This window comes from Sarcophilus harrisii, chromosome 1 (assembly GCF_902635505.1).
Source record: "Sarcophilus harrisii chromosome 1, mSarHar1.11, whole genome shotgun sequence".
Classification (NCBI taxonomy): domain Eukaryota; kingdom Metazoa; phylum Chordata; class Mammalia; order Dasyuromorphia; family Dasyuridae; genus Sarcophilus; species Sarcophilus harrisii.
Window position 1 is genome coordinate 907,286 of NC_045426.1, and position 16,544 is coordinate 923,829.

At 55.2% G+C, this 16,544-nt stretch overlaps 1 protein-coding gene across 1 annotated transcript in view; it reads right to left on the reverse strand.

Annotated features, from left to right (window-relative positions):
- Window positions 1-1,429: 1,429 nt before the first annotated feature.
- CLASP2 (cytoplasmic linker associated protein 2) overlaps window positions 1,430-16,544 on the reverse strand; it is an 86,378-nt gene continuing 71,263 nt past the window's right edge. Inside the window, exons 35-43 of the mRNA XM_031949161.1 lie at window positions 10,781-10,924; window positions 9,436-9,483; window positions 8,791-9,219; window positions 8,475-8,688; window positions 8,207-8,400; window positions 7,956-8,084; window positions 7,289-7,495; window positions 2,862-2,978; window positions 1,430-2,455 (exon numbers count right to left, since the gene is read on the reverse strand). Coding sequence (XP_031805021.1) covers window positions 2,363-2,455; window positions 2,862-2,978; window positions 7,289-7,495; window positions 7,956-8,084; window positions 8,207-8,400; window positions 8,475-8,688; window positions 8,791-9,219; window positions 9,436-9,483; window positions 10,781-10,924 — 1,575 coding nt within the window. The 3' untranslated portion in view covers window positions 1,430-2,362. The remainder of the gene's footprint in view (window positions 2,456-2,861; window positions 2,979-7,288; window positions 7,496-7,955; window positions 8,085-8,206; window positions 8,401-8,474; window positions 8,689-8,790; window positions 9,220-9,435; window positions 9,484-10,780; window positions 10,925-16,544) is intronic.

Here is a 16,544-nt window from a genome sequence, read left to right on the forward strand (position 1 = left end):
GGGGAGGCAGGCCCGCCCTCCCCCCGCAGCTCCCCCCCCAGCTTCCGGTTATTCCCCCACAGCTTCCGCCGCCCCCCGCAGGTCTTCCCCCCCCTCCCCCACAGCTTCCGCCGCCCCCCCCCAGCTCTCCCCCTCCCCCGGCAGCTTCCGGTCATTCCCCCACAGCTTCCGCCGCCCCCCCCCCCTTCCCACTCCATGATCTCTGAGGATGAGGATGGGCCCTGCTGGGAGCCGAGCCCTTCCTCTGGGTCTGTGCCGCCCTTTCCTGGGGGTTCTCCCCCTCCCCCACTGCTCTCTAGGCCCCGCAGGGGTCGCGGCCAGCCAGGCGCCCCTCCCCCTCGGCTTTCTCCCCAGACCCCGCGGGTCCCGGCGTCCCCGCTGCTCCTGACTCCGGCCTCAGCCACAGGGACGTCCTCCCCCCCACCCCCTCCCCCACCCTGGGACCCGCAGCCCTCGGAGTGGGGGCTCCGTCCGTCCGCCTGCGCCGCCTCGGGGGCCACTTTTTCCTTTGCCACAAAGTGCCCCCGCCCCCTCCCCGAGACTCTCTGGACCCGGAGCCCGGCAGTGGTTCTTCCCAGGGCCCCTTGGGCCTCCTTAGGGTCTCCCAGCCCCTCAGGGCCTGGCACACAGCGGCACAGGGTCCACAACGTGCTCCGAGGCGCCTTTCCGGGGGCCCTCCCGAAGCCGCACCGTGTCTGCCTCTGGGGCCCCCTGGGCCTGCCTGCACTGGGGCCCTGTGTGGGAGGACCCCCTTTTCCCGGCCTCGGGTTTCTTCCTTTTAGGGAGCATCAGAGTTCAGTGACCTCAGGGGGAGCGTTCTGGGGCTCCCCCTGACCACCATGGCCCCGCAGCAGGGGACAGTGCCGGGTCCGACCCTTCTCGAGGGGTCACAGGCCCAGGAAGCGCCAGGTTCGAACTCCTCTTGGAGGCTGGGGCCTTGGTCCCCTCTGGGGGCCTCTGTCTCCTCCTTGTAAAAGGGGGATCCCTGGGCGCCTCCCGCTGGGTGTGTGGGACCTCGGAGCATGGGCCCCCCAGTGCTGCCGGCTCTGCAGTGAGTGACCGGAACCAGCCAGCGCCTTCTCACCAGCCTATTGGATGGAGGGCATCCAAAGGGACCCCTGGGCACTGCTCAGCATCCGCAGCCCCGAACGGGGACCACCCCCCACCTACTGAGCCATTAGCGCACATCAAACTGGCGCCACCCAGAGGGAGATGGAGCGTGGGACTGCCCAAGAAGGGGAAGGTGCCTGGGGGCGGATGCAGCCTCTGCAGGACCCACTCTGGGAGAAGGACTGGGGTGCAGCGGGGAGAGGGCAGCCGCGGCCTGTCTCTGGGGCGCTGCCGGGCAGGCCTCCCGAGCGATCTGGGTCCGACCCTAAAGGTTCCGCGCTGAACCAGCCAGGGGCCCAAAGCAAGACAGGAGGCCGGCTGCCGTCACTCGATCCTTCTCAAGCCGTGTTATGTACAACTTTATTGCCAGGGTATGCACAACGGGAAGCACAGAACCATAAATACACAATGTCATTAACAGTTAAAAGAAAACCAGGGGCGGGGAGGGGCGCAGCTTCTCCATCTCCTGTCCCGACTCAGCCAGGCCAGCTTGCTTCCAAGAGGGCGGCGCGGGGACGTGAGCAGGGCGACCCACGGGGCGGGCACCGGCTCGGTGTCGAGAGCGAGCCCCGCAGAGGTAGAGAGACTGCTGGCCGAGAATGGGGACCGCTCCCTGCGCTCGGCCCCCCCGAGGGCACGACCAGGCGGGGCCCCGGACCTCGAGCCGGCTCTCTCTGACTCAGGGGAAGCCTTCGTCCAGAGTCGGCAGGGGTCCCTCCCCGCCCCCAGCCTTCTGGGGAGTCCCACACCCCGTGGGGCCCGGCCGCCTGATTCGAAGCCCCCGATCCCGCCCCCACTGGGGCACGATGGGGCCCAGCCACAGCCGGGGAGGGTGGCTCTTCCTCCCGCTCATTTCATGTTTGTAGCCAAGGACATGATCACCAACGCAAGTTAAGGGAGGCCCAGAGACGTCGTCCTGCAGTTGGAGAGAGGCCGGGGGCTCTCGGGGAACCCCGGGAAGCTTGGAGCGTTCCTGCGTAATCAGCAATTACAAAGTCTCTACAGTCATAACACTGGCAAAGGTTAATGGGAGACAGAGGAGCGAGGACTGGAAAAACAGCGGGTTCATCTCTGGAAAGGACTCGCGGTTCCTGGACCGGCATTAACACTGTTCTCCTGGTCTGGAACCACTCTACGGTGACGGGCACATGCAGGCTGAAGCGGCCCCCTGTGGAAGCGAACACGGGGCGGGCCGGAGCTCACGCGGGGCCGAGAGACGCCCCCGCCGTCCGAGCCGGCGGGGCGGCCTCTGCTAGCTCTGCCCAGGCCCGTCGGCGACCGCGGCGGGGTCGCTCCCTCCTGAGCCCGTCTGTGCCCGCTTGATGTACAGATTCAACAGCTTCATCTGCAGGGGGACAAAGAGCGCGTTTCACCGCCCGCCCCTCGCCCCACGGGGAGGACGGGGGCGAGCGCCTCCAGCCCCCGGAGCCATTTCTGCCCTTTCATGGGAGTTCCCCCCAGGACCAGAGAACGAGTTTCACTTTAGTCAGCCAGGCAAAAAGGGGGGCACCCTCGGCCATAACAGCCAGGGGTTCTGGAGGCCTGGTGCCCTCCTGTTTGGCCCCCAGCCGCCCTCCTGACCACCCCACAGGATCCCCAGGGCCCCCGGGGACTGGGCCCATCATGAACGACAATGTTAGTCCCCTGAAGAGTGAAAGCACAGGACCCCCAGTGGGGATCAGGAGGCTGCAGGAGAGCAGGCTGGGTCTCGGCTGGGGGGCCCGGGGCTGGGGGCCCGGAGCCTCCCTTACTTTGCTCCCGGTGAGCTGGCTGAGGTGGGGCTTCAGCTCGTCACCGATGACGGCGTGGATAGCCACGAGGCAGAAGACGCAAGCTTTCCGAACGCTGCTCTCCGAATTGTCATAACCCTGGAAGAGAGGCGAGGGTGGGGGAAGTGTTGGACCTCGGGCCTTTCTGGGCCCAAAGCCCGTCAGAGGCACAACCCCTTCCCAGCAAGCAGGCTCTGCCCCTGGTGTATGGGCAGGAGCTGGGGGGGCAGCTTGTGGGACGAGCCCCCCATCAGGGGCTGAAGGGGCCATGATCCACATGGCCACAAGGAGAAGCCCCGCCCAGGAGGGAAAGCTTTGTCTGCCTGGGACTGGTGAGATCCTGTGAAATAGTCCCGGGCTGATACAGACGAAGTGATTGAGTGAGAAAAGGATCTGAAATCACTTTTGATCAGCTCACACCTGTCAGATCGGCTCCTAGGAGAGCAAAGGGAAAGGGCAAATGCTGGGGGGGAGAGGGGGGGAATTGAGGCACAGAGGCCCTGCAGGGGGAGCTGTGAGCTGATCCAACCATTCTGGCGAACCTCGGGACCTACGCTCCTGCCTGCCCTTTGATCCGGCGAGACCGTGCTACGTCCGTACTCGTCCGTTCACAGAAAAGGGCAAAGGGCCCACAGGCACTAAAAGGTTTCTGGCCCTTCTTTTTGTGGTGGCAAAGATCAGAAATGGAGGGGACGCTAACCGAATCAATGCAAAAATTTTACATAAAGTGTCGGTAAAGAGATTACAATAACTTATCAGCGGGACGATGGGCCATGACCGAGCGGGATTTAGACCGGGGTCTGCTCAAGGGCTGGCTCAAGGTCAGGAAGACTGCTGCCATAAGCGACCATCTCAGTCACAAAAACAGCACAACTCAAAGAGTTACTCACTAGAGGCAGAAAAAGCTTTTGACGAACTACAGCACCTGCTCTTACTAAAAACACTAGGGAGCATAGGGATAAAAGGAACTTAAAATAATAAGCAGCAGCCATCTAAAAACAACAGCAAGCATTATCTGTAATGGAGGGAGGATGGACACATTCCCCATGAGATCAGGGTCAAGGAGGCCCATTATCCCCACCATTAAGCAACACTGCACTCGAAATGTTGGCTTTAGCAAGAAGAAAAGGAAATTCAGGGAATTGGAATAGACAACTAGGAGATAAAACTATCACTCTTTGCAGATGATAAGATGGTATACCTAGGGAACCCTAGAAAATCATCCAAAAAACTACTGGAAACAATTGACAGCTTTAGCAAAGCTGCAGAATACAAAATAACCCCCATGAATCATCAGCATTAAGAAGGAAAGAGAAATTCCATTGAAAATAACTGTTGCCAAAAGAAAATATGTCGGGGTCTATTTGCCAAGACAAACCCAAGAACTACATGAACACAACTGCAAAACACTTCTCACACAAAAAAAGTAAGACCTATACAATTGGAAAAAAAGCAAGTGCTCATGGGTAGGCTGAGCCAATAAAATAAAAATGACAATCCGACCTCAATCTACTTATTCAGTGCCATTCCACTCAAACTCCCAAGAAATTACTTCATAGAGCTAGAAAAAATAACAAAGTTCATCTGGAAGATCAAAAGGTCAAGATTTTCAAGGGAATTACTGAGGAAAAAAATGCTAGTAAAGGTGGCCCAGCTGGGCCAGAGCTAAAACTATATTATGAAGCAGTGGTCACCAAAACCATTTGGTATTGGCTAAGAGGTAGACTAGCTGATAAGTGGACAGGTTAGGTTCACAGGACAAACCAGTCAATAACTATAGCAATCTAGTGTTTGACAAACCCAAAAGCCCTAACTTCTGGGACAAGAATTCATTACTGGACAGAAACTGCTGGGAAAATTGGAAACTAGTATGGCAGAAACTAGGCATGGACCCACACCTAACACTGTACACCAAGATAAGGTCGAAATGGGTTCATGATTTAGACAAAGGATGATACCATGAACAAATTAGGAGAACAAGGGTCAACCTGCCTGTCAGATCTTTGGAGGAGAGAGGCCAAAGAAGAATCAAGAACAGGATGAAAGGCAAAATGGACCCCTGTGATTGCATTACATTGAAAAATTTTGCACAAGCAAAACCAACACAAGATTAAAGGGGAAGATTAAAACACTTTACAGCCAGTGCTCCTGATAAAAATATAGAAAGGGCTGTGTCACATTTATAAGCATCCAAGTCATGCTCCAGTGCCTAACCGGTCAAAGGATAAGAAGAGACAATTTTCAGATGAAGAAATTGAAACCATTTCTAGTCCTATGAAAAGGTGCTCTGAATCACCATTGAACCGAGACAACTCTGAGGTACCACTTCATACTGTGCAGATGGGCTAGGCTGACAGGAAAAGTAGCAAATGTTGGAGGGGATGTGGGAAAAGCGGAACACTGATGCATTGTTGGTGGAGCTGTGGAATGATCCAGCACTTCTGGAGAACAATTTGGAACTCTGCCCAAAGGGCTGTCACTCTGGGCATATCCAGCAGTGCCATTGCTGGGGCTGTGTGGAAATCATAAAGGAGGCGAATGTTCATAACGGCTCTTTTTGTGGTAGCAAAGAAATGGGAAATGAGCGGATGCCTGTCAACTGGGCAATGGCTGAACAAGTCATGTGCATGAAGGTGATGGAACATTACTGTTCTATAAAAACGATGGCCAGGCCGATTTTAGAAAGGCCTGGAAAGGTTTACATGAACTGACGCTGAGCCCAACGAGCAGAACCAGAGAACACTGTACAAATGACAGCAAGAACGATGATCAGCTGTGAAGTACTTGGTTCTTCTCAGAGGTTCAAGGATCCAAGGCAATCCCAAAGACTTTGGACAGGAAACGCCATCTGCACCGGAGAGAGATCTATGGAGACTGCCTGTCAAGCAACCCACGCTAGGTGCGCGCTTCTTTTCCTATTTTTTCCCTTCTGGTTTTTCCCTTTTGTTCTGATTTTTCTCTCCCAACCTGATTTCAGAAAGAAATGTGTAGTAAAAAAGTGAATATACATCTATAAGCAGAAAGAAGAGATGATTAAAAAAGCACAAAGGAGATGTGGCTGCGACAGGACGCTAGAGCGCTGTGAGAAGTGATGACCCACGAGTGCAGGGACGCGTAGGAAGGGGGCAGAGGCAGCAGAATAGCGGCAGCAATCCACCAACCACGGACAAGCACGTTCCCCTCAGCAGTACGGCGACCCGAGGCGACTGCCAAGGCCCCAGGATGGAGAGAGAAGGGAGGGCGGCTGGACGCAGAGCTGAGCGCGCCTTCCTCCGACCGCTTTTAGCTTTGGTTTTGGGCCAGGCTCCCTTTTGCAACATGGATGACATGTGACCAGACCAACAAGACGCCCCGTGTCTAATCAGCAGCAAAGTGCTTGCTTCTCCGAGGGGGAGGGGTGGCAGGAGAGAGAACTGGTGATTCACAACTTTTAAAAAGCTTGTGACACTTTTCTTCTCTAACCGGGGAGGGTTCGAGGAAAGAAAAATAGAGGAAAAGGGCAAAAGAAACAACAAAAGGCACTGGGGAAAGCCCCTCATGGGGCACTGGGCTGAGGCCCACGGCCTCCCTCAGGCCCAGCCCCCGGCAGCCGATCCGCCATGGCTGCTTTTGTGTCTCCTTGGAAGCCCCAGACGATCCAGAAGGGGGCTGTTCTCCCCACGCTGCAGGAGGCCCTGAAGGCCGTGCCCACAGCTCTGGTGACCCCCCTCCCGAGCGCACTGGGCATGCTCAGGCTTCCTCCCGACCCTCGGCTCTTGGGCCGAGGCTTTCCCCTGCACCTTCCTGCATGGCCCCTCGAGGACCCAGCCCAGATGGCAGCGGGGACGGGCCACTGCCTCACCATGAGTCAAACTGCCCGATGGGGGATGGGGCTGCTGAGGCTGCTCCAGATTGGAGGGAGCGCCCTCTCCTCCTCAGGCAGGGAGGCCAGGAATCTGGCAGCAACGCCGCTCAAATGCGTGGCAGAAGCCGCTCTCGCTCGGCCCTTCAGCTGCGCTTCTTACCCCAGTGACCAGCTGACCGGGGGATGCCGGCCAGGCCCGGGCCCTCTCGACCTCCTCACCCAGGGTGGCATTCCAAAAAGCCACGCCCTGCAGAGATCACCAAGTACCAAGCCTCATGGCGTGGGCTCTTAGAGGCTGGCTGACTTCTCTGTGGCCCAAGGGCTGAGCCGCCTGGGGGGGGAGGGGAGGACACACTCACAATGGCACACCCGTTTTCTTTCTGTCCAACCGTGTGCCCTGTGGCACCTCAGTGGGTCCCCCACTTACCCACAGAGCCCCTGGGCTGACAGGAGGGCTTCCAGTCGGGATCGCCGTGTGCCGGCTGCCCTGCTGCCGGGGGTCCCGGGACCGGCAGGGAACATGCGGCAGGCCCTCCCCCAGCCGTGCCGGCGCGCCCCTGCTCACCTGGATGAGGCCCGGCACGATCTCCGGCAGGAGCTGGGCCAGCGTCTCCTTGGACACCCTCTCGATCACCTTGGTCTGCATCTTGATGGCGGCCAGGTTGATGGGGTAGTCGGCCGTCTGGATGATGGGGCAGAGCACTTTGATGCACTGCTCCGGACTGATGGACGTGGCCAGCATGGACGCCGCCTCTTCCGCCGACCGCACCACCTGCGACACGAGGACCCAGAGCCGCTTCAGACCGCGCCTCGCCCCTCTCCCCCCGCGGCGTCCGACACCCTGACGGGCGGAGGCTCTGGCTGACTCCCCGAGGGGAGGTTGGGGGGGGCTGAAGGGGCCGTCCCTGCAGCCTCTGAGCCCCAGGGGAGCCAAGGAGGCACCGTGCTGCTGGGGAAGGTGGGGAGGCCTCCTGGCCCCGGCTTATTGACTCCGGGGCTCTCGCAGGCTGGGTTTGGGTCTGTGATCCTGGCCCCCCAGGGCTGATGTGCCCCCCGCCCCCTCGACTCTCTGGGCCCACACAGCGATGGCAGCCTCGGAGCCAGCTTCTCCTCTGCCAGCTCAGACCCTGACCACACACGAAGGGCCCCACGAGGGAGAAGGGCCCCAGGCAGGGGGAGACAAGGTGGGGGAGGGGGCGGGGGCCTGACAAGGTCGGGGTGGGAGGCCTGACCTCTTTGTGCGGGTCCTTGTGGGCCTCCAGAGTCTTCATGATAGTTAGCTCGGCATAGTTTTTAAATCGGGCCGGCTGGTTCCTCAGGATTTCTCTCAGGACTCTCAAGGCCAGAGCTCTGACAGAGTGCTGAGAGGAAGGCCCAGGGTCACCCCCCTGGAGCGACCCCGCCCCGCCTCAGGCCCCGCCCCCGCATCAGCACATGCCCCACCCACCGCCGGCCCCGCCCCCACAGTGCCCCGCCCCCTCACCTCTCGGTCTCCCAGCGTCTCCAGCAGCAGCAGCAGGATGGTCTTGAAGTGCTCGTCCCAGACCCCGAAGGCGTCCTCCTGGGTCAGCTTGAGCAGCTCGCAGAGCGCGCCCTTCCTCTCCTCGGCGCGCTCGTTGTGGTTGGAGAGCTCCTTCAGCAGCTCGGCCACCAGGTCCGAGTGGTCCAGGGACAGGTCTGCGGGGGAGGGGCACGCACAGTCTCAGCCGCCCCGCCTCCCCGGGAGCCCCGCCCCGCGGCCCCGGACTCACCGTCGGGGAACTGCTCGGCGTCGTCGTCGAACATGGCCTCCTTCAGCGCGGACTTGTTGAAGGAGCCCCCGCCGTCCGAGTAGTTGTAGGGGTTGTAGTCCCGGGCGCGGGGGGAGGAGTGCGGGGGCATCGTGTTGAGCATCGAGGTCTTGTTGTCCAGGACTCCTCGGCCCGGGTCGGGGGCGTCCCCTCCGGCGCGGGGGTCGCTGCCCATCTGGAGGGGAGGGGGAGCCGCTCAGCCACCCCTGGCCTGGGCGCCTCCTGAGGGGGCCCCAACGTTGGCCGTTGCCCCCCCTCCCTCCCCGCGCCTCCTCACCTGCTCGGCCTCGCCCTCCCTCTTGGACTCCCTCTTGAGCGCTCGCTGCGTCCCTCCTGGCTGCGGATGGAGTGTGCCCATCTGGTGAGCGGGCGCCAGGAGCCCCTGGCGGTGCCTCCTGAGTGTCAGTTCCACGTGCGTGCCCAGCCCCTGCCCGAGCCTCCTGGCCCGCCGCCCCTGGACAGCCGCCTTGGCCCCAGGCCGGAAACCCCGGTGGGCTCGGAACTCTGGCATGGCTTCCGTACCCCGGCCAGGGCTCGACCTGCTCCGAGTTCGGTTCCCGTGCGAGAGGGCGCTCCAGACGAGTGCCCGACACCCGGGCGGGCGAGCCATTACCCTGGCCGGAAACGCGGGTCGGACCAGTGGTGGCGGGGTGCGGACTGGACCATGCCGTAGCGAGGTGCCGGCCAGGCGATCCCAGTGGAACCCCTAGGTGGAACGGCGCCGGGCTGAGCCCCTGGCTCTCCTGCCCCAGGCTCAGCGCCTCGCCGCTTTGGCCTCGTTAGGCTGAAGCCTCCACCAGCGGGAGCGGCGGGCCCTGCCGGGCTCCCATTGAACCCGGGCGAATGGCGCATGAGTGATTGTGGCTGTTCTGTAGCACCCATCCTGAAGCGCTTTTTGCAAGCCTTCCTCAGGCGCACAGACCTCCCGAGTGTTGAGCTCAAACAGGGAGATGAGCACGGCCTGAGCTGCCTGAAAAGGAAGGCCTGAGGCTGAGGTGGGAAGAAGCTTTGGCCACCTGGGACGAAGAGGTTGACAGGGTCGGAGGGCTGGACTGCCGCGGAGGACTGGCTCACGGGGCTGGCCCAGGCCCGAGCTGCCTGGAAGGCCAGGCCCGAGCGGCGGGAGAAGGCTGGCCTGGGCCAGAGAGCACAGGGAGGGGCTGGCCCAGGCCCCGAGACCGGCACGGTGGGCTGGCCCAGGCCCGGAGACCGGCACGGTGGGCTGGCCCAGGCCCGGAGACCGGCACGGTGGGCTGGCCCAGGCCCCGAGACCGGCACGGTGGGCTGGCCTAGGCCAAGAGTGAGATCAACATGGTGAGCTAGGCCAGCCTAAGTCCAGAGATTAGCATAGAGGACTAGTGCCTGGAGACTGGCCTGGGGGGCTAAACTAGGCCCAGAGACCAACATAGTGGGCTAGCCCCGCTCTGGAGATTGGCATAGGAGGCTAGGCCAGTGCAGTAGCAGGCTAGCCCAGATCTGGTGAGTGACCATTTCCCAGCAACACCAGCCACCCCCAGGCATCTGCAGTCCCCCCTCCCCCCCCCATGGGACAAGATCATGGGGCCATCAGCCAGAGGAGGGCCCAAGGGAGGCAGTGTGGGCAGGGCCCAGCTGATGCCCAGCTGGTGATGCCGAGCCCAGTCCGGACAGTCTGCCTCAACACGTTGCCCTCCGACCCCGGGAGGCCTTCCAGAGCCTCCCAGGGTGCAGCGAGACCCCCTTTTGTCACCGTGCCATCTCCCCGAAAGGAGAGCAGCTGGCTGAGGGCAGCCACTGAAAGCCCCCGCCTCTTGTCCAGGCTCTGCACACACAGACGGCCATGGGGACGGCCGCAGCCTCTGAGACCCCGAGCAGAGGAGGGCTACGACTCTGCCATTTTGTCTTCTCGGACACCTTCCCTGGGGGAATGCGGAGGCAGAGGAGGGTGGCCAGCCGTGGCTCCCTCAGGGATGACCATGAAGGAAGCATGTCTAGGACCGCAGGCACCAAGCCAGAGCAGCCAAGGAGGCCGCGGGGAGCCTCCTATGCCGGGTCACAACCCGGAACCAGACTGGAGGAGGGGCAAGGGCACTGGAGGACAGCCTACTCCCACCCACGACCCCCTTGGGTCCAGGGCTCCCCCCAGGGCAGACAAAGACCATCTTGTCTGACTCTCAAAAGCACTCTGTGAGGGAGGTGCCCTTAGAGCCCCCACTTCCTAGGTGGGGAAAGGAAGCAGGCCACAAGTCCCCTCCCCCTCCTCAAGGCTGCTCCCATCATCTAGATACCTTCCGGACGTCAGAACTTTTGGGTTCCGTGGTCCAAGTGATGATCCGAGACACGGCCAGGCGTGTTTCACTGGAGTTGACAAAATCCCCCGGGTCCATCTGCTGGGCCAGCGTCTCGATGTACTTGAGGATAGCGACTTTGACCTGCAGAGTCGAGGAGGAGGAAGGTCCAGTGAGGGCGTGGGAGGGGGCACTAGCCCACAGAACATCCTCAAAGCTAAAAAAAGGGGAGGGGGCCCAGCAGACACGCCACGCCTTCCCTGGGTGGGGCAGGACAGGCCCTGGCGGCTCTCCTCTGCGGCCTCCGTGGGGTCCGGCCCACCCCTAGCCCGGCTTTTTCAGAAGGGCCTTCGGGGGGACCCAGGTAGGGGGCAGCAGCTCGCCTGCGATTCCATCCCCCAACACCGCCTATGAGCAAAGGGTCCGTGAGAGCCAGGCTTCCCAGGGGGGCCTTGGGCTGGGGGCAGGGCTGGCTCCCTCGGGGTTCTGAAGCAGCTCCTGGAAGGCAAGGCTCCAAGGGCCAGAGACAGCACAGGAACTTCCCAAGGCACCTGCTTGGAAAGACCAGCTCGCTGAAACGGGAAGCAGGGATGCTCGGGACCCATCGCCGGACCCCAGGTTCCACACTCAGGCTTTCCGAAGTCTGACCAAAACGTCCAGGAAGGAACAAGCTCAGCGGCGGAGGGGGTGGGGGGGAGGAACAGCATTTATGTGGCACCTCCCACAGGCACCAGGCTGGCATCTCACAGATACTACCACACTGCATCTGACCAAGAACCTACCCACAAGTACCCTCGTCACCCCCACTTTAAAGCTGAGGAAACGGAGGCAGAGAGAGAGGTGATGGCTTGTTTGCCCAGGGTCCTACAACTAATGAGCATTTCAGGCTGGGTTTGAACCCCAGTCTCTGCAGCTCCAGGTGCCGGCTGCCTTCTCAACAGCCTCCTTCACTGCCGTGCCCCATCCTCGGGGGAAATGGGGGGGGGGGGGAAGGGGCAAGCACAACGGCAGAGACCCTGTGGCAACACAAACAGCCAAACCAGAGGAACTATGGCAGCGGACTTGCGTTACTGGCCCGGACCCCGGCTGGAGGGAGAGGTGGCCAGGGCCAGCACTCACGCTCGGGTTCTTGGGACAAGCTCCCTACCTCTTCCCATTTGCCCACAGCCCTTCACACGGCCCAGCCCACCTTGGCTCTCACCTGCGTCTCTCTCTCCAAACTGCACTTGGGGAGCACCCAAAGCCCACACATCCCTGAGACCCTGGGAAAAACCCTGGGGCCGCCCCCACCTTCTGTCTAGGAGTCTCTGCCCTAACAGGAAGCAGGCTAACAGAATAAACAAACGACAGAAAAAGAAGCCCTAAAGATCCAGGGAACCCTAAAGAGCCGCCAGCAGGATGGGGACTCTCAAGAACCAAGCCCGGGAGGAGAGAATGGTTCCAAAACATCTCCGAGCAGAAGACAAAGAGCAGAAGTGCTTGGGGCTTTTTTTTTAAGCATTAACAATGATTTTAACAATTAAATGAGTACATCAGAGGAAAAACTGGGAAAAGAAAAGGAAGCGATGGAATGGAAAGAGGCTAAGAGGCTCCGAGAAAACAAACTCTGAAAAGCAGAAGGGACCGAAGGGAAGTTAATGATCCTGCAAAACAGGAAAGACAAAAGCAAAGGCAAATGGCTGAAAAGGTCGAAGAAAACAGAAGTAGCCTCCTAACAAAAATAACAGATCGAGGAGAGAGAATGTTAAGGAGGAGAAAGTTGAGGAACGTCCAACTCTCTGAAGAGCAGGACCAAAATGGGGCTGAGACCTGGTTCATGAGAGCTTAAAAACCACCACCTAAAAGCCCCTCCAAACAAAACAAAAAACAAGAATCAGAGGGCAAAGGGCAAAGAGACTATAAAGTCACCTCCGAAAGAAAACTCCCAGGAAGACCCCAGGCCAAACCCAGAGCTCCCAGGTCAAAGACAAACCCACTGCTACTAGCCCAGAGAGAGTCCTGAGGAGTCAAGGAGGATCACGCAAGACTTGGCCGCCACTGCTACAAAGCAGCAGAGTGTGGACCACAGAAGACTAAAAACGCAGGCTTACAGCCAACAATAACTGACCCAACCAAACGGAGGATGGCCCTGTGGGAGGAAAATAGACCTTTAAGGAAGGGGAGCGGCGGCGAGATGGCACGGGGAAGAGTTCCAGGCTCAAATCTTGCCCGCCCGCCACCCTTCCTCACGATCCTTCTCAGGGGTCGCGGAAAGCAACTGATTCGAGCCTAAAACTGGTTTTGTTCTGTTTAGATAATTTTATGGTAAGAATGGAAAGGAAGATGGAAAGAATACCATTGGGCTGGGGAAATCATGTCCCCTAATGTAGCATCCAAGTGGGACTCTGTACATCTAAAGAGGAGGGAGCAGCTGGCACCTGATGCTGCCTTGTGACTGAAGTCACCAGAGGAGCGAAAGACACAGGGACAAACATAGCGGGGACAGAAATACCCTTCGTTCAACAGAGAAAGAGCAGAGAAAGTAGCAAAAGGGAGAGGGAGGAATGAAAGAAGATTAGACTGAGGGAGAGGAGAGTTCTAAGTGAAACAAATTCTAACTAAGGAGAGTGGCTTTCAAAGAAGGGTTTTTAAAAAAAAAATGAGGCTCTGGGTGAGGGATTAGAAAGCAGAATCCAAGAGGAAGTAAATTGCTTAAATAGTCCCATTTCAGAAAAAGAACTAGAACAAGTCATTGATCAACTCCCCAAGAAAAAATCCCCAGGACCAGATGTAGTTACATGTGAATTCTACCAAACATTTAAAGAATAATTGGCCCCAATGCTATATAAACTATTGGAAAAACTAGGGAATGAAGGACTCTTACCAAATTCCTTTTATGACACAGACATGGTACTGATACTTAAACCAGGTAGGTTGAAAACAGAAAAAGAAAATTATAGACCAATCTCCCTAATGAATATTGATGCTAAAATCTTAATAAGATATTAGCAAAAAAGTTTACAGAAAATCATCCCCAGGGTAATACATCATGATCAAGTAGGTTTTATACCAGGAATGCAGGGCTGGTTCAATATTAGGAAAACTATCAGTATAATTGATGACATTAATAACCAAATTAACAAAAACCATATGATCATCTCAATAGATGCAGAAAAAGCATTTGATAAAATCCAATATCCATTCCTATTAAAAACACTTGAGAGTATAGGAATAAATGGACTTGTCCTTAAAATAATCAGTAGCATCTATTTAAAATCATCAATGAGCATCATATGTAACCGGGATAAACTGCAACCATTCCCAATAAAATCAGGAGCGACTATCACCATTATTATTCACTACTGTATTAGAATCACTAGCTTTGGCAATAAGAGTTGAGAAAAAGATTAAAGGAATTAGAGTAGGTAATGAGGAAACCAAATTATCACTCTTTGCAGATGATATGATGGTAAACTTAGAGAACTCCAGAGATTCTACTAGAAAGCTTTTAGAAATAATCCACACCTTGTGGGAAAATAGGGACACTAATACATTGTTGGTGGAATTGTGAATATATCCAGTCATCCTGGAGAGAAATTTGGAACTATGCCCAAAAGGTTATCAAACTGTGCATACCCTTTGATCCAGCAGTGTTACTACTGGGCTTATACCCCAAAGAGATACTAAAGAAGAGAAAGGGACCTGTATGTGCAAGAATATTTGTGGCAGGTCTCTTTGTAGTGGCCAGAAACTGGAAACTGAGTGGATGCCCATCAACTGGAGAATAGCTGAATAAATTGTGGTATATGAATGTTATGGAATATTATTGTTCGGTAAGAAATGACCAGCAGGAGTGAAATGAGCAGGACCAGGAGATCATTATATACTTCAACAACTATACTAGATGATGACCAGTTCTGATGGATCAGGCCATCCTCAGCAACGAGATCAACCAAATCATTTCTAATGGAGCAGTAATGAACTGAACTAGCTATGCCCAGAAAAAGAACTCTGGGAGATGACTAAAAATCATTACATTGAATTCCCAATCCCTATATTTATGCCCACCTGCATTTTTGATTTCCTTCACAAGCTAATTGTACAATATTTCAGAGTCTGATTCTTTTTGTACACAAAATAACGTTTTGGTCATGTATACTTATTGTGTATCTAATTTATATTTTAATATATTTAACATCTACTGGTCATCCTGCCATCTAGGGGAGGGGGGGGGTAAGAGGTGAAAAATTGAAACAAGAGGTTTGGCAATTGTTAATGCTGTAAAGTTACCCATGTATATATCCTGTAAATAAAAGGCTATTAAATTAAAAAAAAAAAAAAGAAAAAGAAATGACCAGCAGGATGATTTCATAGGGGCCTGGAGAGATTTACATGAACAGATGCCAAGTGAAACGAGCAGGACCAGGAGATCATTATATACTTCAACAACAATACTATATGATGACCAGTTCTGATGGACCAGGCCATCCTCAGCAACGAGATCAACCAAATCATTTCCAATGGAGCAGTAATGAATTGAACCAGCTACACCCAGAGAAAGAACTCTGGGAGATGACTAAGAACCATTACATTGTATTCCCAATCCCTATATTTTTGCCCACCTGCATTTTGGATTTCCTTCACAAGCTAATTGTACAATATTTCAGAGTCTGATTCTTTTTGTACAGCAAAATAACGGTCTGGTCATGTATACTTATTGCATATCTAATTTATATTTTAATATATTTAACATCTACTGGTCATCCTGCCATCTGGGGGAGGGGGTGGGGGGCAAGAGGTGAAAAATTGGAACAACAGTTTTGGCAATTGTCAATGCTGAAAAAGTACCCATGCATATAACTTGTAAATAAAAAGCTACTTAAAAAAAAAAAAAAAACAAAAACAAAACCAGAATCCAACAATTTGTTGTTTAAAAGAAACAAGACTTGAAACAAAAAGATGTATACAGAGTTCAGAGAAGGGGCTAGAGCAAAAGCAATTTTGTTTCACTTCAAGTAAAAGAGAAAAAGGCAGGGTAGCAGTCACGTCCACAAACAAATGAAGAGTAAAAATAATTAAAAGAAGTAAATCCAGATAGCAAGATAACCTTGAAATGGATTCATGACTTAGACATAAAGCGTGATCCTATGAGCAAATTAGGAGAACAAAGGATAGTCTGCTCTTGGATCTGTGGAGAAGGAAGGAATTTATGGTCAAAGAATTAGAGACCATTATGAAATGCAAAGTGGATCATTTTGATTACATTAAATTTAAAAGTTTTTGTACAAACACCAATGCAGCCAAGATTAGAAGGGAAGCAATAAACTGGGGGAGGGAGGGGGGATTTATTATATCCAAGGGTTCTGATAAAGGCCTCATTACTAAAATATATAGAGAATTGACTCAAATTTATGAGAATTCAAGCCATTCCTGGAGAGACTTACACGAACTGATGCTGAGTGAAATGAGCAGGACCAGGAGATCATTATATACTTCAACAACAATATTATATGATGACCAGTTCTGATGGACCTGGCCATCCTCAGCAACGAGATCAACCAAATCATTTTCAATGGAGCAGTAATGAATTGAACCAGCTACGCCCAGAGAAAGAACTCTGGGAGATGACTAAAAACCATTACCTTGAATTCCCAATCCCTATATTTATGCCCACCTGCATTTTTGATTTCCTTCACAAGCTAATTGTACAATATTTCAAAGTCTGATTCTTTTTGTACAGCAAAATAACGTTTTGGTCATGTAGACTTATTGTGTATCTAATTTA